Consider the following 23,491-nt stretch of genomic DNA (forward strand, 5'->3'; position numbering starts at 1 on the left):
ATGAACTTTGATATTCTCCTCCATTGTCACTTCGAAGGATCTGAACCTGTGCATTAACTGCGTACGAACCATTTTGTGAAATCTCTGAAAGAGTAAATTAACCTCCCCTTTAGTTTCATTAGACATACCCAGTCATTCTGTACAGTCATCAATAAGTAACAAACCAACGAGATCCACCTAAAGTAGTAACTGGTGATGGCCCCTAGACATCTGAATATATAAGCATAAAAGGACTGGGACTTTTAGTGATTGCTGTTGGAAATAGGACTCGATGGTTTTTTGATAGTTCACAAACATCACAGCGGAAGTTACTGATATCATTTTTTTCAAACAAACTTGGAAAAAGTTTCTTTAGATAACCGAACGAAGCATGTCCGAGGCGCCAATGCCATAACCAAATGTCGGATTTTTGTTTCCCTTTTAGAGTAATCTACAGTCAAAGCCTGTTGTAACACGGTAGAACTTTGTGACTCTAAATCCAAGTAATACAATTGCCCCTGTCTAATACCACAACAAATCGTCTGCTTTGTTGAATACTTTTAAACTCACAGAATTCAGGCCAAAAAATCACCACACATTGTAAGCTTTTGGTTATTTGGAGACTGACAACAAGTTATAATTTAGGGATGGGACAACTAAGACAGAATCTAAGTATAAAGAGTTTTTTAGGTTAACGAACCTTCCCCAATGACCGGTTAGATTCACCATTGGCAGTAGAAACAAAGTTTTGTGAGGATGACTTAGGTTAGACCATGCCTAGAATCAAATGTCATATGATCAGTAGCACCATAATCAATTATCCATGCACTATTAGAAACAAATGTACACATATTTAAGACTTACCATCATTTCCAGCAGTAGCTACAAATGATGAAGATTGTTGGACATCTGCTTCTTTTCCACAACAACATCAACATCAGTAGAACTTTTTATTTTGTTGTTATTGAGCATGTCGGGTTTAGTCGTCTCTGAGTAACTTGCTTCCAAATTTGGAACTGAGTTTCGTAGAATTTCTCCACACATCCAACCCTGTTTTTTTTTTTTTTTTTTAATATTACTTAAGAATAAAAATAAATAAATAAATAAAAGAAAAATAAAGAAAAAAGGAAAAAAAAAAAAGTTTAAAAACAAACACTCAACAAGCACACGGCAAGTTACGGTGGCACAGCAACTGCCGATCAGAGTCACCGGAAACAGATCGTGTTGACGTCAGCGTGGTGGTGTTTCTTGGTGATTGAAGTTTGGAGGATTGGATGATTGCAGTCGTTTTTCTCTTGGATTGACGACGATGGGATGATTACTCACTGTGATTTTTCCGATGGCTGCTCTACAATGAGAATTTTTTTAGAGATCAGAGAGTGGCTCTGATACCATGTTTGTTTGAAAGAATTGGGTTTTCAATTCATTGATTTATCACTAAGGAGTTACACCCTTTATATAGGGAGTATACGATCTCCTAAATCTCCTAATTAGTCAATTATAGATTACACAATATTTTGTCTGACATAATTAGGAGATTACATAATCTCTAGAATATTCTGAGATCGTATACTTGACATAACTAAAAGATTACATAATATTCACTTGATTACAAAATATATACAAAATATTATGAAAATCTTAACAAGGATTACGGTAAACTTGGACACAGCTCTTCATGTAGCTGTTGGGACAGGCAAGGCAAATCATATTGTGGAGTATCTACTGGATCGGATGTCAATGCATCAACTGTTTCTGAAAAATAAAGAAGGTAACACTGTTCTTTCCATTGCTGCAATTGTTGGCAATGTCCAAGCAGGCTGCATGATAATGAAGAAAGATGAAATCAAACTTTAATTCAAGATTCAAACAAGTCTAAAAGGATACCTTTGATTCAGGCCACTCGACATGGCCAAAAGAAGATGATCAACTATTTATTGCAATTCAGCAACAATTATTTGGACTATGATTCTGCAACACGTTTTACATCGGGCGTTCTTTTAGTAAAGTTGCTTATAACTGCTGAATTTTATGGTGAGTTAATTCTTTCTTTTGCTAACTTTCAATACATGCCGTTGAAAGTTTCATTTACTTTATTGAGACGTATTTTCAGTAAATTTCTTAATGTCGAAATTTCAAATTAGTGATCCTAGCTAATAAATTCATGTCGATCATTATGTCTTAGACTTGGCGTTAGACTTGGCGTTAGACTTGATTAAAAAACATCCAAGTTTAGCGACAATGACATTTTATGGTGGTGAATCTCTGTTGAGTGAAATAACCAAAAAGCCATCAGCATTTCCGAGTGGAAGAACAAAAAGGCTACCGTTTTGGGGATACGTCGGTGTTTCTAAGGGTGAGGATATATACTTCTTTCTGACATCAATGTTATTTTTCTTCTGATTTTGTATTAATAAACAATATTGTTCGACTAATATTCTACAAATGAAGATATTTCAAATGAAAAAGGATTGAAATTTATTTTTTCAAATTCCAAAAGAAGGAACAAACTTATGACTTACAGTACTTTACTCGGTTATGTATACAGTCACTGTCATTGTTGACAGTTGAACCTATTTAATTTGCAGTTACGAGCTATACAAAAAAAATAGGAGAGACAAAGTTGATGAGTGATTACAAAGTACTTGAACTTGTCAAACACTTGTGCAAGGTAATTGCAGACGATAGAAATGACTATAGAACAACTTCTTTGATATTAAAGCGACCGCTCCTTTTAGGGGCAGAAATGGGGGTCTGTGAAATTGTGGAAGAGATTATAAAGTCATATCCTGATGCAATCTGGTTTACGAATGAAAAGAATCAAAATCTGTTCCACTTAGCAGTCATGAATCGTCAAGAGAAAGTATTTAAACTCATATATCAAATGACTGATCACAAACATTTGTTATTAATGTCTCAAGACGTCGACAAGAACAACATCTTGCATTTAGCTGGAAAGCTAGCTCCTGAAAATAAACTAAATGTCATTGCTGGTGCAGCTTTTCAAATGCAACGTGAGTTACAGTGGTATAAGGTAAGACTTCTGATATAAACATTGAAATAGCTGCTTTTTGCACTACTGCATGACTAGGGGGGGAGTAAAAAATAAGATATATATATACACACACACATGATGTTAAACTAGTTTAACTCGTTAATGAATCTAAGCTTCCTTACACATAATTAATTTATACTTTACTAGTGAATGAGCCTTAGATTCAGTTTTTCATCCTCCTAACCAAGTAGACATGTTTTGGGTGATGTTCAAGTCACTTGTCACATCCTACTTATACATTATTAGGGAATGAGTCTAGAATTTAGTTTATAACACTTAAGTCCTCCTAACTTAGTAGACATTGTTTTGGGTTTTATATACATTTTCGTTATTTCTGTTCTTTCATATATAACTATGTTATTTTGTAATTACAAAGTTTATGTTATACAGGAAGTAGAGAACATTGTACCTGCCGAGTGCAAAAACGAAATAAATTGTGTAGGAGAAACTCCGGCAGTGGTATTCCATAAGTCCCATAAGAAACTTGTTACAGAAGGTGAGAAATGGATGAAGGAAGCAGCGACATCATGCATAGTAGCCGCAACAGTGACTGCCACACTAGTTTTTCAAGCAGCGTTCGGTGGAACTAGTGGCTATGATAAATTGAGTGTGTTCATGACATTTGGCTTTTCAGATGCACTCTCCTTGTTCTCATCGATTGCGGCCGCCATAATATTCATGTCCATCATCACTGCACGCTACAAACAAGATGATTTTCTCAAGGCCCTTCCCAGAAAGTTCATATTGGGAGTTGTTATCATGTTCATCTCCATAACCTCAATGATGGTAGCGTTTGGAACCACTGTTTATCAGATTTTTTATGAGAAAAAGGCATATTTGATGCTCGGTTTAGTGGTTGTATCAGCCTGTTTGCCCATGCTCTTGTTTGTGGCTTCGCAATTTTCCCTCATATGGCACTTGTTCATTTACACCTATCAGCCTGGCCTTTTCAGAAAGCCAAGCAAACGTGTCCTCGACCAAGTAATTCGATAAGTCAGAGAGAAACTGTTGAAGTTACTCTCGTTCCAGAGTGATTAGATAATAAAAAAGTAGCATCCTATTTGTATTCTATAGATATTTGTACTCCAGAGTGATTAGATAACATCCTGCTTGATGTAATAACAAAATTCTTCCTCTTCTTAATGAATCTTTAATAGCCCTTAAAAGTTACAATATTATGAGTTTATAGATATTTATAGACTTGCTTTCTGAGATTAATTTTAATACCTAAACCTTAAAGATATTAAGATTTTTGTTATTTCAAAAACTTTGCAAAGATTTTTATTATTTAATTAAACCTTAATTTTTTTATTGTGATGTGAAAATATTTGTTATTTAATTAAACCTTAATCTTTTTACTGTGATGTGAAAATAATAAGCTTTGAATAGCGTTTGGAAAGATTTATTTTTTAAGTTTGTTATGTTTTTTGAAATTTTTTAGTTATATGTGTTTGGCATTTTTATTTTTAAAGTGATGTTGGATGTATACTTACTAGAATGGATATTTATAATTTTATTCTGTAAATATTTTTACAATTTTAAAATTATATTTCAACTAATTATATTATTGATTAACTTAATAATTAATTATACATTAATTTTAGTAAATATAAAATAAATGTATAATAATTGAAAAATGAATAAAAAAAAAAAAGTGTTCATTTATTCTAACAATAAACTTTTAAAAACAAAATTGTTAAACTTTCAGTTTCAGATTTTTTCTTTTCTTTTCTTTTTTGAAATCTCTTTTCAATGTTTAAAGGGACCAAACAAGGACGGATCCAGAAATTTCTCTTAGGGTAAATCAAAATAAAAACTAATTGCACATTAATATCTTTGTCCATTAATATTTCTGTTAGGGTGTGCCAAAATTCAGAAATTATACATATTAATATTTTTAAGAAAAATTTGAGGGTGGGCCATGGAGTAGCATTCGTACTTGGGACTAAATAAATAATTATTCATATAAAATTCTTATAAAGTTTTGAGGCTTGAATATATTTAAAGTGTAATGTTAAGAAAAAGGGAGGAAGATCAAACTATGAAAAATTAATGAAATTAAAAAAAAAAAAAAAAAGAGTAAATTTAAAAGGGGTCAAAGTGTAATACCTAATGAATAAGAGAGGTCAAAAAAAAAAAAAAAATTTAAAATTATCGTGATTCAGCTAAAAGGGAAAAATAATAGTGTCTTAAATGCTAATTCCAACTCTAGAAAAATCATTAAACATCCTTTGAATCTTCGAGAATCTTGACACAATTTCAAAATTTTTGGAGATAGAATAAAAAGAAAAGGAAATAACTAACCTCTTTATGACCAAGTGGTTTGATAAAGTCTTTTGAGTGTATTACTTAAAATGTCCTGAGTTTGAGTCTTTTTTCGATTACTAATAGGGGTGATCATTAGAGCTCTTACTCGGTCGGTAATTTTAAGGTCTTGAAGATCAATTGAGAAGAGATGTGCATAAACTGACCCAAACACTCTGATCATAAAAAATAAAAATAAATAAATAGATAACAAGAAAATTCATTTTAACGAGCTAGTAGTCAATACTAATAATTCCTATGTGGATGAGATGTCGGATGAGCTAAAATACAACCAACCAGAGCCCTTCAAATCAGCCTGTCCAAGTTATTGAAAACTCAATGAATTGGCCCAATGCCAGTGATAAACCATAGGCTGGAGCTTTGAGGAAGACCTGAGTATACATGGGTCACAACAATGTTAAATTAAAATTAGGATTCCTATTCCTTTCCAAATTGTTTAATTCAGGGATTGGGCCTGGTATGAGGACTTCATCCCAGTTAGGAGAAGGATTCGAACTGATTGTCTTCCGCTGAATATAAACAAGAATGAGCCCCATGCCACTAACCATGGAAGGGACTGTCAACCTTTGTGTTTGACTAGTCTGAACATCATGCTGTCTTTAATTTAACGGAAAGCATGCTTTCTGACAAAAGAAATGCATTCTGAATATATGATACATGATATAACAAATGGAAAATATATAAGCAATAGAGATAACCAAACAAACAGTAGATTGGGAAACGTTCCAAAGCATTATCTAATACAAACATGATTAACTGAATCAAGCATAAATTTAATGAAAATACAACACACCCACAGATTTCAAGAAGTGACAAATACACCAAAATAACAATTCAAGAACCAAAAGATTAAAAAAAGAAAAAAAAGAAAAAAGCAGCATCACAATTAGCAGGACTCCGAATCGAAACTTCTTCCACTGGTTGAAGACTTTGCCAGAATCTCTGGGGAAGCTGCAACAGTTGAATAATTCAAGTTACTCAATAAGTAATAGGTCAGAGAAACAAATTTACTCTCTTAAAGGTTATATTATATATCACTTAAAAAAAAAAATGCTTTATATATCACTTAAAAAAAGAAAAAAAGGCTTCTGCAATGAAAAATTCGAGTCATTCGGTGGGCAGCATGGAGCAAAGGAAAGTGTGTCATACTATATATTCAAGACCATTAAGTATTTAAAAAGAAGTCTCAATTCATCTATCTCATCAAATTTGGGATATATCGATCAATTATGATTCTTCATCAGATTTAGGATATATCGATCAATTATGATTCTTTCTTTTTTTTTATTGATTTTTTTCCGAGATGTGTAAAATCAATAATATCCATCAAATACAAATAATAAAATCAAAATTATTAATTAATATAGAATTTATAACATCAAGAAAATCTATGTGAAAGGATTTATGAATTTATATGTTACTTACAAATAATCATATTTCTCCGATGAATTAAAAAGCCTACAGAAACAAAATGTACTAGGAAACTACATAAACAAAACATGAAATTTATCGTCTATCAAAGTATATATATTTCTAGTTTGTAGTAGATGACAATAATATAAAGACTTTTCATCGTAGCTATTTATCAATATTGGATAAAACTTTCCATTTACGGCAGCATAAAAAAATAGAGTTATTGCATTGAAACATATAAAGAGTTAGAGAGAAATTTTCACATACCTGGCTTTTATTCATTAGTCAATTCATCAAAGAAGCTATCATGGAATCCAGTTGAATCTCCAGCACATGAGAAATTTCCGGCAATTCTTCTGCAGTCTTTACTCAGCGTAGGACAATTTGTATCTTCAATTCTCTAAGGTTGGTGAGGTTCTGCATCCGTCGGCAGAGATGACAGTTCTGGGCAATTAAAATCTCAAGTTTTTTAAGTGCTTTGAGACTCGCAAGCCATGGTGGTAATTCTTTGAGCTTTGGACATGCTTCAATCCGCAGGTACTCTAGAGTGTCAGTCCAGTGGTTGGGTCGCCGCTTTGCGAGTCCGTTTGCTCGAGTTGGGGTCTTGTTGCAAATACTCTTCAGATTAATCTTCGACAACGTGTATCACCAGCTCTTCAATCCTTTCAGATCTTTTATATTGTATGGCAATGAGTTCGAGCTATCACAACCTTGCCAAACCAATGTCGGAGGCCGGTGAAACTTGCATCCATTCTCCAATCTCTTTAGTTATTTCAAATATCTAAGACTGGTATCTTCTGCATTGTGAGATAACTTCTGAGATTTGAACAACCAAGAAGTATTAAGGTTTGTAAATTCAGAAGTTAGAAATATGCTCAGGAATTTCCTTCAAAATAAATTCCAAGATAAGTCTGACATCTCAAATGAATTCAATGCACCAACGATTGTTTCACAATGTAATAGTCAAGTTTGACGTGTTGATGACGTGATCAGGGTATCGTGAAAGTTAAAATAGCTGTAGAGAGAGTTTTTATGTGGGTTTCGGATGCTAAGGATAGCAAGTCCTACGTACACTATTTTGTTGGATTATGACTATTGGGTCGGGTGTCAGGCGCGGTCGCGAGCTTCTGACTCTACAACAGACGTAAAAAGGTCAAAGCAAAGTTTACAGAGGATGAGAGTTTCTGTTTGTTCTTTTTATGTTAAATGGCCGAATCCCCCTAATGAAGGGGCCTTCCCTATTTTATACTGACTGAAATGTATAATCATTGCTAAATCCGTGGTAGGTTGGATGTCAGTGTATATAGGCTTTATGTCCCATTTCCTTTTTCCAAGCTGACATTGCACGACTGTGGCAGGAAAGGACGCGTGTGGGCTCCACATCGCTTGACAGGTCTGACGGTGCGTGTTGCTCTTACGGGAGAGGTCGCCCTTCACGCGATTTCCACTCATCTTTATTTCCTAGGATAACAAAGCCCCCTAGTTTTTAAGGTTCGAAAGGTTTCGGAACTTGGAAACTAAGTTACGTTGAAGTTTACTCGCTCCGACCTGAACAGAAGAGCTCGGTACCGACCCTCTGAGCGAACATGACCTCATGCAGTTCCTCAGTCAGAGCGCCCTACAGTCTACACCTTACGCCTGGATATGAGGGGCGCTCTCTTGTGAACAGGTTCAACGAACTGTGTTTTCACGTGCCATACGGTCTGCGCGCGCTAAGACAGGTCAGGCACATATACTGCTCTGCGCGCTGAGCTTGGCACCGTTGGGCAATGTAGTGGCGTACGTAACCGAAACGAGGGCCATTACTGTTTTAAACGTTTGCGTGTTTAATGCGACGTGGCGCGCATTCATGCGGGAGAGAGAGTTGGACTGTCGTTTCGGCCCAAAGGGGTAGGTAACCCCGATCGGCATCCCCATATAAAAACTCACTTTTGATGAAGCCACCGAAACTCTTTTTTTTTTTATTTTTGCTTCAAACAGAAAACCTTTGCACGACCGAAGCAATTTCGTCCATCGACAATTTTTTCAGCAATCTGAAGGACCTGTCGGCATCACGCCCCCGTCTCAGAGAGAAGGTTTTCCGGCTTCCTTCTCTTATTTCTCTTTTTTTGTGTTTTTTTTTTTTTTTTTTTTTTTGGTGTTGTTTTTGGTGGAACAAGTGGCTGTTGGGTCTCTCGGCGTTTACCGGAGACACGACGCCGTCCTTGGATCGAGCCGTGCCGGCGGGCGAGTGGTTGATAGATTTTAGGGCGTCCTGTCAACACTTGGGACGAACACGAAGGCCCTAATGACCGTTCTGTCGATGTTCACGACTGGGGAATGGAACCTGTCCACGCCAGTACCCGAGAAGGAGCCAGCTCGTCCTCGCTGGAAGTCCCGAGGACGCAGGCCCTTGATGTTTACTCGTGTTTACTTCCGAGTGAGTATACTAGAAATAAAGACGCCATTATGATATTCGCACAGAAGTGTTCGCTCCAACCATCCAAGACGTCGCGGCGCCCAGAAACTGGCCACTCAGCCGGCGATCTCAGAGAGATCTTCAAGGGGGGGGGGAGATTCCCTTCCATCCTTTCATTCCCAAAGTCTCCTGGATCATTTCGGGATCGCCACCGATGCAATTGACGCCAACGCGTATGTCATCGCCGCGCGATGTACATCGCGTGCTGGCGAGACGGCTTAGGGGACCAACGCGGTAAGCTCGGTGTCGCCTACTACCTTACGAAGAGTAGGGATAAGGATCGTACTACCTCTCTCGGGACTACCATTAACGCGGGGATACATAAGTACCCCAGCAAGCGGGGGCCTACACGTCAAGTTCTTCTTTTCATGTACAACGCCATTGCCGTTTTCAACGAACCAAGTAGGTTTCCTTGAGTTCTAGATCTGCTCGTCTGATCCGATAATAACCCGACCTGATGTGTTTTACAGTTAACAGACGGCACACCTCAGTCGCTACTCGCTGACCCGGATAGGCTCGTAATTTCGTCGATATTATAGAAGATAGTCGCGACGCGAGGAGAGCTTGTAACAACCGCGAACTGCGGAAGTACGGTTTTTTCGCGACCATGGCATCTTTAAACCACTTGAAGCGTAAGCTTACTGGGTATTCTTTCTGGTCGTCTAATGAGTTTTCGCGTTATATAACGACCTCGAATGCAGGAAAACGATGCCCCCCAACCCGAGTCAGGGCAGTACCCTCGAGCACCGTTTGTCTTCTCTCGATCGCGGGAAGAGCAGGGACGGCTGAAGTGCTCGTGTTATCCCGCTCAGGCCAGGTGCGAACAGTCCCAGATCCCCAGCCCCGCCACTGCTGCGCAAGGGCAACCAAGGTCGAGACAGGTTGCTCAGGCACCGCCTACTCGCCCAAAAGCGGAAAAGGCTCCCTGGTCCAGAAGTCTAGAGAAAGAGAAAGCAAAGTCAGCTGAGCAAGACGATCGGATGTAGGGAACCAGGCGGGGGTTGACGGGAAAGGGCAGGCACGAATCAGAGAGACAGAGAGCACATCATTGAGCGTCAGCGGTCAGTGCGTCGTGCCTCAGTCCGAGTGACTCCGTTTGTCCCTGAAGTGAGCTAGCTGCCCCACTACCAACCAGGGGTCCTGAATGCATGACCTGTCGTCCGTTGTGCAGGCAAGACCAGTGCGATCACGCACGACAGGACGCACCATCACTGTTGCTATGAATTAGTTAGACCAGGGGAGCGTATACCCTGATTGGCCGCTCAGCTCAAGCAATGCGGATTTTCCGGGAGACGCCCTCGCGAGGAAAGTTTATGGCGAGTGAGCTGTTTGGCCTATGGACTGGGCCTTTTGCAGACTCTGTTGCGTCAAGATAGTCGGCCATCATATTTCACCAACGGAATTCGCAACAAGATACGCGGCGAACGACCTAATCTTCATGCTACGTAGGTTCTCGCAATCTGGAAAGGTCAGAATGGACTCACAACGGGTTTCGATCAGTTCGTGCCGCCTAGAAGTGAGAGAGGGTCGCACGATTTGATTTTTGTTTCTAACATATTCTCACTACCCCCCCCCAGCCCCCGGCAGGGTTTCCAATACTATGACGAAATCTTGGAGGACAATGTCACACATTTTACGGAGAAAGACGCCTTTTTGGGGAAGCTTAACCTTCATAAAAGAAGGGGAGGGAAAGAAATCAGGTCATGACGGGGTCCACGCGGGACAGCGAGGATAGGGAAGGCTATTCGCCGACCCCACCTGGAGGTAGGGAATCCCTGGAAAGGGTTTAAGATGGATGTTGACCGTCTCTGCGAGCCATCAACAACGGCGTGTGAAGACAGCTCCAGCTTGGCAAGATCCGCCAAACGAGGTGGCGCGACTCAACGACCGCCCAGCGGAGTGTAGCAGTAACGATTTCGCCAAGCGTCGCAAAGGCTCATCTAGGTTATACTGATGAACGGACCAGGGAGGAGAGATGGTACTGCACCTGCCTCAGAAAACAATCACCGTGGATTCCTGCATTGGAAGGCTGAGCTCACCGCGTGCAAGAGGAGATTCACTGAACGAGCGTTGGGAGACCGGGGAGGAGACGTATTTCCTCACCGGACACCATGATTCTGTTATCCCGGGGTGGCGGGTCGAGCGGGAAGGAGAAAAATAGTACTCTTGCCCGGAGAAATAGAGAATCTTCAAGAGACTGCGGCGGCACTGCTGTTCGACACCTTGATGCGACGGGGATTCTGCAGCGAGCGTGACCTTGCACAGCCTGAACTGGCGGATCTGGTTAACTGGGACAAAGGGGTCGGGGGGGACGGTGAGACGAGTTGAACGGAATAAAACAGGAGTGCGAGCGTCTGATGCGACGTTCACGAGACGGAAGGGAGGGAGGAACGCCTGCACTGAAACCGCCAGTTGACGATGCAGAGAAGTCGGACCTGTATGAGCGAAACGGTCATGAAGGGGAAGAGGGACGGAGCGCAGACGGAAGAACTGGCAGCAGAGGTCACACAAAACCCGATAGGCGGTTGGCCATCTAGTGTAGTCCTATAGAGCAGAAAGAATCTGATTTGAGACTATCTAAACCGTTCCTCATAACTCGAAATGGGGGTGTTCACACCTGGGGTTTCCCGCTTTGCACCGGGGAGGTCTCTTAGGCCCCCCCAGCCCTGGACCTTGCGGACCCGGATGGCGAGAGGCGCCCAGGAACAGGCTGAATGCGGACGACCCACGAGCGAGGAACAATGGTGGTTTTCCCACTACACTTGAACTAGGCGGGCACTGATCCTTCAGGATGGTGTGGTGGATCCGCGCGAAGGATCACCGTTCAATTTTTTCCCGCATCGGCCGGTGGTAGCCATAGTGTTTAGCCAGAAGTAGCTCCTTTGTGCCAACTCGATGTCCTTATGAACTTGGTATCATGACTTTCTTTTGTCAATTGCAAGTGTAAGTGTTACTCTCTCTATAAATATGCACGGGTATTTTAGCAATTGTGGATTTCACAGAAGTGATTACATTATAAACTTGGACAAGGCGACAAGAACCATTCGACTGTTTTAAGTAGACATAAGTAATGCTCGAAAAATTATGAAATTATCAAAAACCGAGTGACCGTTTGGGATTTACGGATAATAGTATGGACGGAAGAGGTGTCGGCATGTTCCAAGATCGGGGTAACTTGGAGCCGTTCAATCTCTTGAGGTGGGTAGCGTCCCTGGTTGAATCACCTTTGTCGATCCGGTAGGGCTTCCCAGTTAGGCCTAGACCCCATCACTTGGCTCTTGGCTACCGAGAGAACTTCCTTTAGCACCAGGTCTCCCGACATGGAAGTCTCTTCGCTGACTTGGTCAAAGAACCTTTTTGCTCGCCATGCTGGTAGGTGCTATCATTGCGAAGCCTTGCTGCGACGGTCTCGAGTAGATCCAAACGTGCTCTCAAAAGTGACTTCGTTGTCGTCCTCGTTGTCAGGTCCCCGAAGAGAACCAGGTCCTGACCTCGAAAGGGATCAGATAACAGACATCTATTGCTAATGAAAACGGGAGTTTTCGAGGTGACGGTCCGGTGGGATTGTCCTGTATGCAAATAAAACTTCGGGGACGGGTCGTCAGACCCAGTTGTACTTGGTGCCCGACGCTTGGCCTCAGAGTGGGCGTGATGGTCTGTGTTGATGCTTAAACTTTGCCCTTCGCTTGGGGTCTGGCGAGAGGCAAATTTCTTGTGATAGCGCTCGTTTGCAGAACTGCTTGAACCTTATCATTATCGAATTCGCTTTCACAATTATCGAGCATAAGGGGTGTGAGGAATTCCGTAGCGACATTCACTAGTTTGAAACGAAGTCTTTAACGTCTGGTCGTGATCGTGGCAGGGCTCGGCTTGACTCATTTTTGTAAAGTAATCACCGCGATCACGCGTACGTGACCCCTCCCTTTCAACACTGGCATGGGGGATAAGGTCGATCCTCTCCCAGCGAAAAAGGCAAGGGCTGACATAGTAACCAGCTAGCTGAGAGTGCTCGCGGGTGTTCGCGAACGCTGGATTGTGTCGCACTTTCGAACAAAGTTGCGCGCATATTCATGTGGAGTTTGGGCCAGTATATCCCGGGCACGAACATCTGGCTCGCAAGACGATCGAGCTGCCGTGTGGTTGCCACAGATCCATTCACTGAATTTCCGCATGATGTAGCTCTGATTCTTCTTCAATGGTCCACACATCGGAGGAGAGGGGCGCTGAATCCTCTCAGTATAGATGTATCCCCGATGAAGTAAGAACCGAGCAGACCTTATCGGTAGGACCCTCGCCTGGACCTGGTCGTTGTGCAAGGTTCCGTCCTTGAGGGTATTGATAATGGGAGTCATCCAGGAATCTGACTGAGTATCCTTCGTTCATGTGCTAGTTCGGCGAGGTGCTGATGGACGGACTGTCGACACAAACGAACTAGGAAAGCTATCAGGGGCCCTCGCGCCATGTCTAACACTTAACACCAAAGTGATGAGGCTACTTTGCCAAGGGGTGCCGCCTATAGAGGTTGCTCTACTGGGATTATGAGCGATTTTAACGGTTTGACCGCCCCCAAGAGGCCCTTAGCTTTTTCCAGTAGCGGGACAATGTTTCCTTCTTGTGATGGACTCTCCTAGGATTTGTGATTGACGACCAGCAGGGAGTGCTGTAGATACATGATCGCGGCGCCCCCATGTTCTTTCGACGAGTCACAACCCGGCGAGCAGGGCTTGTTATTCGGACTCATTGTTGGTTGCCTTAAACCCGACACCCAGGAGCATTCCATGAACCGAGCCCCTCGGCTCAAAGGAGAAGAGACCCGCCACCTGCTCTTTATATTGGAGACCAGTCGACGTTCAGAGGTCTCACGTGTGAATTAGGTCTTGAATAGTTTCTGAATCGAATCTAATTCGCATGCGACGTCTGCTCCGCTTGGGAGAGGATAGGAGAACTCTCGAGATGAGTCTGCAAAGCCGCCCTTTGATTGGGGTAGACCCTGGGCATTAGAGCTTTAGGTCGAACATGGCTCAGCTCCATAGCCACTTTGAGCAACTTTGCCTGAGGGCTCTGGCTTTTGGAGGCACCTGCCTGGGGGGCTAAACTCGTATTAAATTGATCGTTGGGCATGGAAGAACGGGCTAGCTTTCTGGACACGACGGAGCAGTAGGCGAAGCTAAGCGACTTTGCCGTCTTTTTTTTTTCCATCACGCATTACATGACCGCGTACTGTATCGCAAGTCGACGGCATTTATGATAGACGTTACTGCGATGTCAGTACAGCTGAACACTGAGACTTTGTCTCGCGGTATCCCGTGATGGTTAAGCGGCCCCGCTGACATCGCCGGCGAACTCCGACGACAGCGGGGGCGCAGGAAGGTAATGCTCCGCGACACGAATCATGAAACCGCTCAGGCGTCATGAGCCCCAACCCCCGACGGACCTCAGCACAGCGGAAAGACCCCCCCCATCCCACCTTCTGAGAACAGGAGGCAGCTCGCTTGACAACCATCAGACTGAGGGGACGCTCTGGTACCGCCACGGCCCGTACAATACGAAGTCAGGGTTATCCTGTGGAACATAACGTCTGCAGGATTGCTTGTGGACAACGGGATGCGTGCTGAGTTTTTTAGTGAACGATTTGTCTAGAGTCAGCTTGTACGAGTAGAAGGACGGAAATGATACCTGGTATTAAAAAGATGATCTTGTTTATACGGATAGTGCGCAATGACCTGCATGCAGCTTCAGTAGTTCAGAACTCGAAATTTTGATTGCCTGTCCGCACCGTCTGACACGAGTATACACAAGAGGGAATCAGGCTATAGACCAGCAGGAGCCATGACGCGATCCGCGCCCGGTCACGCGCGTGCACTAGCGAATCGATAGAATGGCCTAGATTTGACCGAGTTCCGTTCTTAGCATGGCGCCGTCGTGAGTCTATGCACCAGTGCGTCCTAACTAGAGCTGCCGTGTATTGCAGGGCTACTCGCAGACCCTTTACTCGTTGCCAGAGTTCACGTAGCCAGCAGCTTGTATCATCTTTTCACTGCTGGCAAGGATGAGCTTTCCTTGCCAAGCCTGCTATGCGCCGCCGGGAGTCTAGGCGCAGGTACATACTGACACGGAACTTGTCCTGACGATCACCCGATACTGCAATCGCCAAGAGTTTGCAGTCAGCGGCGATATGCTATATATAAACAGGTCCAAATGGCCGACAAAGGGCATGAGCATTTCGCTGGTGCAGCCCGTTAGGCTCGTATTACTGGATTCTATTACGAAAGTCGGACAGGGATGTCACGCGCACATTCATGCAGACGGTGATTGTATCTTTGTTCAGTGCATGGCGATCTGATGGGATCTAACTAGCATGTTGGGGTTTTTGTTCTACATAGACCTCCGATTCTGCTGCGCGGCTGATCACTGATTACTGGTCGGAGGCAACGAATTCACGAGTTGAACCATCACCCTCACACGCCGGGAGGTCGCACCGGTATGCAGCGATTTGTGAGCTGACCGAGTATCAGGTGCCTCTCAGCAAGATAGTAGCCTAGCTCAGGTTATAAGATCAAGTGACGACTGTGCATTACTGCCCCCGTCCTTTTCTTACCTTAATCTGTTGTAACTGAAGGTCGTACTGCCTCCCTCTATCTGCTGATACCTTTACCAGCTCGAGATTCCTTTGATGTTGTAGTCCCTGCGTGATGATATGCGTCTTGAGCACCGCGCCACCAATGCCACGATGGTGATGCTTGTAACAGTCGTCGCTGGTAGCCACGCAGGCTGACGTGTCGGCGGTGCATACGAGCTCAGGATTGCGGCAGGAGTTCATCGATAGGAAGGGGTCGAACACTAGTCTTCGGGCTCAGCTTAGATGTGCAGGACGTAACGGATAGTAGCTACGACGAGCGCGTCCGCACTTCACCGATTCGGCTTCTTGACCAGGACTGGCTCCGTGGCGACCCAGTGCGGAACCAAAAGATAGGGATAGAAGAGCTCAGAGGGACAGTAGATCGGCATCGTTCGAGAGACGGTATCTGCACTTGTCTGTAATTTTAGCCGCGGATCACGAGATGATGGAGAAAAGACGAGATCTGGTATCACAGTTTCGACCTTTACTAATTTTGTGGTCGACAATGGAGAATTCTCTTACTTCTTACTTCTTTTCCTATACTTCTTCTTTATTAGCGTTAGTCTTGCTGACCTTCAGGATTATGGCACTCGTAGATGACACTGAGGGAATATCATTTCCTCAGCCGGTCTTTGATCCTCTCCCTCCACCTTCTTCTCTTCTCCCCTCCCTCTCTTGACCCATCGTAGCGTCCTCTTCTCGCGGCGACCAGCCCCGCGAACAACATAATGTTCTCCTTCAAGAAGTCACCAGCTCGGAAGCGAGCTGGGGATCGAGACAGCTCGATCTTTAGTATTGGCTCTGGCTCTTTCGGATCAATGATACTTCAGACAGATCTTCAACCGGACCGCCGGGGGGATTTCCTGAATTCGTGGATCTATATTATTCGCCGGACGGGCTGTGGCTCGATTCGGCTGATCGTCATGGCCTGACGGGGGTGCACCGCGAAATGCTCTTCCCTTTGGCGGCCATTGGACCGCTTTATATAGCATTCGGTGATGCACTTTGCGACGCTTACCCCCCCGATCCCCGACGGGTGGGAAACTCATCTTGAGATGATAGATGGAAGTAACTGCCTTAAAGGTTCTCAGTAGTGATCGCCCTAGGATCCATTGAAGGCCGATGGGCAGTCTACGACCAGGAACTCTGTAACTCTAGTCACCTCGTCGTAGTCGCCGAGCGTGAGGGAGCTGAATGTTCCGCTGGGGATTAGGTGATCCCCTGTTAAACCGTTATGAGGCATCGAGGCTGGCTCAGGTCGGCCTCGACCAGGTTCATTCTATCGAAAGTGACTTGAACAGAATGTTCACAGCGTCCCGTTGTCCACAAGCATCCTGCAGGTTATGACAATCCAATCAGGGGGGGTGATTACCAAAGCGTCCTCGTGCGGATGGTGCAAGCGAGCGCCTCCTTCTCGCAGAAGGTGATTGGTTCTTCCTTCCTGGCTTTCTGAGGTCGCTGTGAGGTGCTCATGACGCTGATCGGGTCATGATGCGCTTCTCGAGCATACCTGTCCTGCGCCCCGTGGTGTTTCCAGCGAGGTGCGGACCTCCGAAAATCAGGTTCACTGCTGTACCCGCTCGATCACAGCGCTTGTTCTTTCGTCCTTGGTTTTCTTTTGGGGAGTCGTCAATGTACTCCTTGAGTGCCCCTTCTGATAAGCTCTTCAATAGCCTGTTTAGGGCTCGGCACTCATCAGTGTGATGCCCGGTATCTCGGTGATACCGACAGTATTTCTTGCCGTTCTGGCCTTGCAGGAGTCTTCATGGGTTCTGGCTCACCGAGCAGGCTGGCTTCCTCGGATTTGTCGAGGATCGCAGATATGGACACATTCAGCGGGTGTATGGGCCCTGTCGCGGTCGTGACGGGGGACAGGAGCATAGGACTTTTTCTGTTCGTAGCGGGGTTTCTTCCCTTTTCGCTGATCGTCATTGTCTCCCTTGCGATCAGCTCGCCTGTTATCTCCCGACCTGTCGTAACGCTGGAGGTGCCGGCGATCGCGACGGCGAAGTGCCGCCAGCGAATTCTCTATTCGGAGATAATTTTCCGCCAAGTTGTAGAATCTGGTGAGGGAAATATCGTCTCGGCCTGCAGTTCCTTCCACAGGTCGGTTTGCGGGCGAACTCCGGCTATTATAGAGTTTGGATGGATCTTCTGGGGCGTGAGCCACCTTGTTGAGTTCCCTGTGGAAGCGGTCAACATAAGACTGCAGGGATTCATCTCTCTTTGTCTTATGTTGCTGAGGTAGCTCAAAGGCATTGAAAATTTCCGATTGGCTTGGAAATGCCGTAGGAACATCGTGCTCATCTGAGGCCACGAACTGATCGAACCCGTGGGAGCGACTTACCACGTTTGGCGTGAGGAGTCAGCCGTCATAGGCAAACATCGGCATTTCGCGAGGTCCGAAAAATGGTGGAGCTCCATCAGGTCGTTGAACTCAACAAGTGATCCTGCGGGTCATGGTTTCACAAACGCCGCATGTCTGGCATCTGAACCTGGTGGTAGTGGGGCAGCTAGCACTTCAGGGGAAAACGGGGATGTGGAGACACCTGCGTTGCTCGTTTTGCTGCTCCCTCAACCTGTCCAGAGCCGCTGCAGCTCCTCAATTTGCGTGTAATGGAGCACATTGGGGGTTATTTTACCCGTGCGAGCCCTCCCTTCTCGGTTGCGGTTCAGGACAGTCCGGAGATCGGATTCCTCCTCGCTTCGGCCGGCATTTCCAGCCGCACTCAAAACATGCTGACATGGGCATGTGAAGATGACGGGTTGTGAGGGGCACTCTCACGACCCTCGCGGTGGTACGAACCGCCCGCGAGGTGTGGTAATCTCGCATAACGATCGGGATTGCTCTGTGGTGGTGATCGGGCACCATGCCCAGCATTTTTGCTTGGGTTTGCTTGCATCGTGGCATGGGACAGCTCGGGGTCCACTCTCTCGCCAGTCTCAGCTTTGCTGATACTCTGCTAGGGGCACCCTTGCTATTCGCCGGCCCTGGGAGCCGTAGGCTTATTTTGGCCACTTGTTTACCCTTGCGCTTACGCGCTGCAGTGCTCGCGGCAAGGGCTATCGCCCTTGCCGCGCTTTTGCGCGACTGCAGGCGTTTTTGGCGGGTGTACGGCTCTGGCTGTCGTGGATGACATACCTTGGTCCAGAGTCCAACCTCTGGTTGACTGTTGGAGAGTATTATCAAAACTCTCCAGGTAACTCCGAGGCAGGGTCCAGTTGCGGGGCTGTTGGGGTATTCCCAGCAGCATTGCGAGATTAGAGGTATATTGGAAGGGTGTCCCTCTGGGCCAGGGGGACTCCTTCTGCATGCTGATTCCCTTGCTCAGGTTCAGATTGGCGGGCCATTGTAGCTGTAAGACCAGTAGGTCAAAGATTCCCTGATGAAGGGTAGACACAAATCTAGGCCTCCTTCTAGCGCCAAACTGTTGATGCTCGATTCTGCACCAACGAATTTTTCACGTGTATAATATCAAGTGACTGTTTGAGTACGTGAAAATAGGGTCAGGAAAGTAAAATAGCTGTAGAGGGAGTTTTTATGTGGTTCGGATGCTAAGATAGCAAGTCCTACGTCCACTGATTTGTATTGATATTGGTGGGTGTCAGGTCGCGGTCGCGAGCTGACTTACAACAGACGAAAAAGGTCAAAGCAAAGTTTACAAGAGAGAGAGATTTCTGTTGTTCTTTTTTATGTTAAATGGCCGAATCCCCCTAATGAAGGGGCCTCCTATTTTATATGAACGAAAATGTATAATCATTGCTAAATCCGTGGTTAGGTGTGATTGTCAGTGTATAATCAGGCTTTATGTCCCATTTCCCTTTTTCCAAGCTGACATTGCACGACTTGTGGCAGGAGAAAGGACGCGTGTGGGCTCCACATCGCTTGACAGGTCTGACGTGTGCGTGTTGCTCTGACGGGAGCAGGTCGCCCTTCACGCGACTCTTCCCACGTCACCTCTTTATTTCCTTAGGCATAACAAGTCTAGACATCTCAAATGTATCAATGCACCAATAGAAGCTGGCAACACTTCAAATTGTAGACCACTGAAGCATAACAACCTGAGGTACTTAAAATTCGATATCCATGTATTAAGGAAGGCCGTAGTAACGTGCTCAGATAGTATACTTTGCATGATGATGGTCCGCAATTTCTTGGAAATAGATGGAACTACTTGACCAGAATACTCAATGTCGAGAAATGACAAATGTCGAGCATTTTCTTTATTTTTTTGGAATCTGAGATCTACCACTTTGCACTCTGTTTTAGCTACTTTGAGGACAAGATCATGTACAAAGTCATGCATCTGAAATGTAAAAAAATAACCATGATATTCAACATCTTGAAAAAAACATCTCGAACTTAATTCCTTCAAATATTGCAACCCAACATCTTCCAACTCTTCATTTTCATTATGAGTAGCAAGAAAACCTTGCGCCATCCAATGACAGATCAGATAATTACTGTTGAAGCAATAACCCTTAGGAAATAAGGAACAATATGCCAAACATCTTCGCAAATGGGATGGCAAATGAGCGTAACTGAATGGCAACGCAAATTGGAGGACGCCCATAAACTCTTGATTCCATCCTTCGTCATCTTTAATTAGCAACCAATCAGACTTCTCTCTGTTTTGATGAAGTAGGGTTCCTAAAATTTTCACAGCGAAAGGATTGCCACCACATTTTCCCACAATTTCAACCCCAATTTCAATGAGGTCTTTATCTGCGTTGTTTCCATCTGTAAAAGCCGCCGATTTCTTAAACAACAACATAGAATCTTTTTGGGAAAGGCCTTCTAAAACAGACATGTCAACAGCCCCCATTACTTTCGCTACTTGATTACTACGAGTAGTAACCACAATTTTGCTCCCATTGGGTTTCTGCGTCAATAAGTTTTTGAATTTGTCCCATTTATCATAATTTTCATTCCACGCATCATCCAAGACTAACAAAAATTTCTTACCACCCAATTCATCCAGCAAGCGATCTTCTAACTCATTGACGGCTAATCCAGCTTGATTTTGACCAGTTGCAGAAGTACAAATTTCTTTCATCAAAGAAATTATATCAAAGTCCCCAGGTACATGTACCCACATCTTTAGATCAAAGAGTTCGTCTACCGTTTTGTCACTATACACCAATTTGGCTAGAGTGGTTTTTCCAATACCTGCACCTCCAACTATGGCGATGACAGAGACATTTTCACCTTCATTTTTTGGTTGCTTCAAAAAGTTCATAATTTTTTCCTTATCAGCGTCTCTCCCGAAAACTTCTGAAGGACCAACACAGGTGTGATTTATCATCGTCTTCCTCAAATTATCCCTCCGAACCTCACGCTTTTTCTGACCACTTTTAGGCTCAACAGCAGCTACTATTTTATTTAACTTTTTTATAATATGATCGAGTTTTCTACTTTTCTTAACAGAAGGAATAGGTGGCCATCTCACAGTGAATCTACTTACCTTCGATTCTTTGTTCGATGGTTTCTCCAATTCACACTCCACTTCATCCACCATATCCTCAGCATCATACAACTGATCTGAAAGCTGTTCACGGTCTTCCTGCAGCACGGGGTTCTGTGCCTGCTTTTCCTCGGCATTCAAGAGGTTGTCTTTGATTTTCAACAAGGTTTTTTCGAGCTCCTTTATTTCTTCTGGAATACGCCACGACGGCCTCTTTTCTTTTTTGGAATTAAGAAAGGCTATCTTTGACAAAATGTTAGTGGTAATGGTCGATGGAAATGATTCCGCCATGTTCTTTGAGTGGGAGGAAACAGAAGGGTTCAAGTTTCTTTTTCAATAAAAACAAAGGAGAGAAAAAAAAGAAGAAGAAGATTAGTTTCGAAAATCAGACTCTCTTGTTAGATGTCTTCATGTTACAAATACAATATATTACCCTTTTGTTTTCATCTCTTAATGATTTAATTTCTCATTGTTAAAGTTTTTTTAATGTATAATAGGGAAAAATTAATTTAGAAGGTAAAAATTTGTTACCATATGGTGTCTGATATTTTATCAATAAATGATTCTTATATTGTACAGATTCATTCACAAAAAATAAATATAATTAAATATCATTTATTATGAGCCATGGTAGATCAGCTAAGTGAAGTGGCTGTTATTTTTATATTGTTGTTATTATTTGAGTCTACATTTGAGTAACTTGAGACCTTGAGTTCACCCAATGGGCGAGTTGCTCTACTTGAACTCATATCCTCACTACGGATAAGAAGTACAAATTGGCCGATAAAACCAGACCCTTGCTTAGTGTGGAATAGGACTGCAATCGAACCGAACATGAACAAACAGGCTTGTTCGAAACTCGTTCAATAAACATGTTCGATTGTTTGAGTTCGTGTTTGAACTCGATCGAACACAAGATGTCTGTTCGTGTTCGTTCGATTAACAAAAGGCTTGTTCATATTTGTTCGTAACTCGTTCGTGTTCGTTCGACTAACTCGTAAATACCTGTTCGAATAACTCGTTCGATAATTTGTAAATATCTGTTCGAATAACTCATTTGACAACTTGTAAATACATGTTCGAATAACTCGTTCGAATACCTGTTCGAATAAAAATTATACATCAACTTTCCAATTTATGCTCTAAAAAACAAATATATACAACAATTTATAATTCTTACCCATTTAATTTTATATTTGAAAATAAATCAACTCTCTATCTATATTTATATTTTAAATAAATAAATAAAAACTCAGTAAATTAAAATAACTAACCATCATAAATAATAAAACTTTGAAATAAATTAAACAGAACAATAAACCGTTCAAAACAAATTTGATTCCATATCAAACATGACACAAACAAAAGGAATTTGCATTTTGCATAGATATTACATTACAACCAAAATTATAGGATATCATATATTTATTATCATTACATAAATTATCATAAATATTTAAAATGTTTACATATATATTTTGTATCAACACCCATAAATTCATAGTAAAATGAGAGTATTATAATATATGATCAATACATATGTGTGATTAATTTGTTATATATAATGTGCAACTGTGTATATACAAAATTATTATCATATATGTTATGAAATTACCAAAATTATAGGTTATCATATATTTATTATCATTACATAAATTATCATAAATATTTAAAATGTTTACATATAAATTTTGTATCAACACCCATAAATTTATAGTGGAATGAAAGTCTATTGTAATAAATGATCTATACATATGTGTGATTAATTTGTTATATATATATATATAATGTGTAATTGTGTATATACAAAATTATTATCATATATATATATATATATATATATATATTAATCATAGGTTAAATATGTTATTAAATTATCAAAATTATAGGTTATATATATATTATCAGTACTGTCTACATATATATTTTGTATCAACACTTATAAATTCATTAATGATATGAGAGTTTATTGTAATATATAATCAATACAAATGTGTGATTAATTTAGGTTTAATTAAACTATTATGTTATTAAATTTGTTATGCTACACATCACTTGATTATACAATATGTTATGTTCATAAATTTGTCATATTATATTTAATTAAGCTATTATATTATTAAATTTGTCATATTATATATCACTTAATTATACAATATGTTATATTCATCAATTTA

General features: G+C 42.5%; 3 protein-coding genes across 3 annotated transcripts; 2 read left to right on the top strand and 1 right to left on the bottom strand.

Annotated features, from left to right (window-relative positions):
- The first annotated feature begins 1,872 nt into the window (after positions 1-1,872).
- On the top strand, positions 1,873-2,844 carry LOC116112357. Its single transcript, XM_031398499.1, has 4 exons — positions 1,873-2,013; positions 2,177-2,335; positions 2,568-2,650; positions 2,718-2,844. Exons 1-4 carry the CDS (start codon positions 1,902-1,904, stop codon positions 2,757-2,759), a joined length of 396 nt encoding a protein of 131 aa, XP_031254359.1. The 5' UTR covers positions 1,873-1,901; the 3' UTR covers positions 2,760-2,844.
- Positions 2,845-2,890: 46 nt separating this feature from the next.
- On the top strand, positions 2,891-4,188 carry LOC116112331. Its single transcript, XM_031398481.1, has 2 exons — positions 2,891-3,013; positions 3,425-4,188. The coding sequence occupies exons 1-2, from the start codon at positions 2,891-2,893 to the stop codon at positions 4,025-4,027; spliced, it is 726 nt and encodes a 241-aa protein (XP_031254341.1). The 3' UTR covers positions 4,028-4,188.
- A 15,623-nt stretch (positions 4,189-19,811) lies between these two features.
- LOC116112332 (putative disease resistance protein RGA3) lies at positions 19,812-21,605 on the bottom strand. The gene has a single exon (XM_031398482.1). It carries the CDS (start codon positions 21,603-21,605, stop codon positions 19,812-19,814), a length of 1,794 nt encoding a protein of 597 aa, XP_031254342.1.
- Positions 21,606-23,491: the final 1,886 nt, after the last annotated feature.

The sequence above is a fragment of the Pistacia vera genome, unplaced genomic scaffold (assembly GCF_008641045.1).
Source record: "Pistacia vera cultivar Batoury unplaced genomic scaffold, PisVer_v2 Contig660, whole genome shotgun sequence".
Taxonomy (NCBI): Eukaryota; Viridiplantae; Streptophyta; class Magnoliopsida; order Sapindales; family Anacardiaceae; genus Pistacia; species Pistacia vera.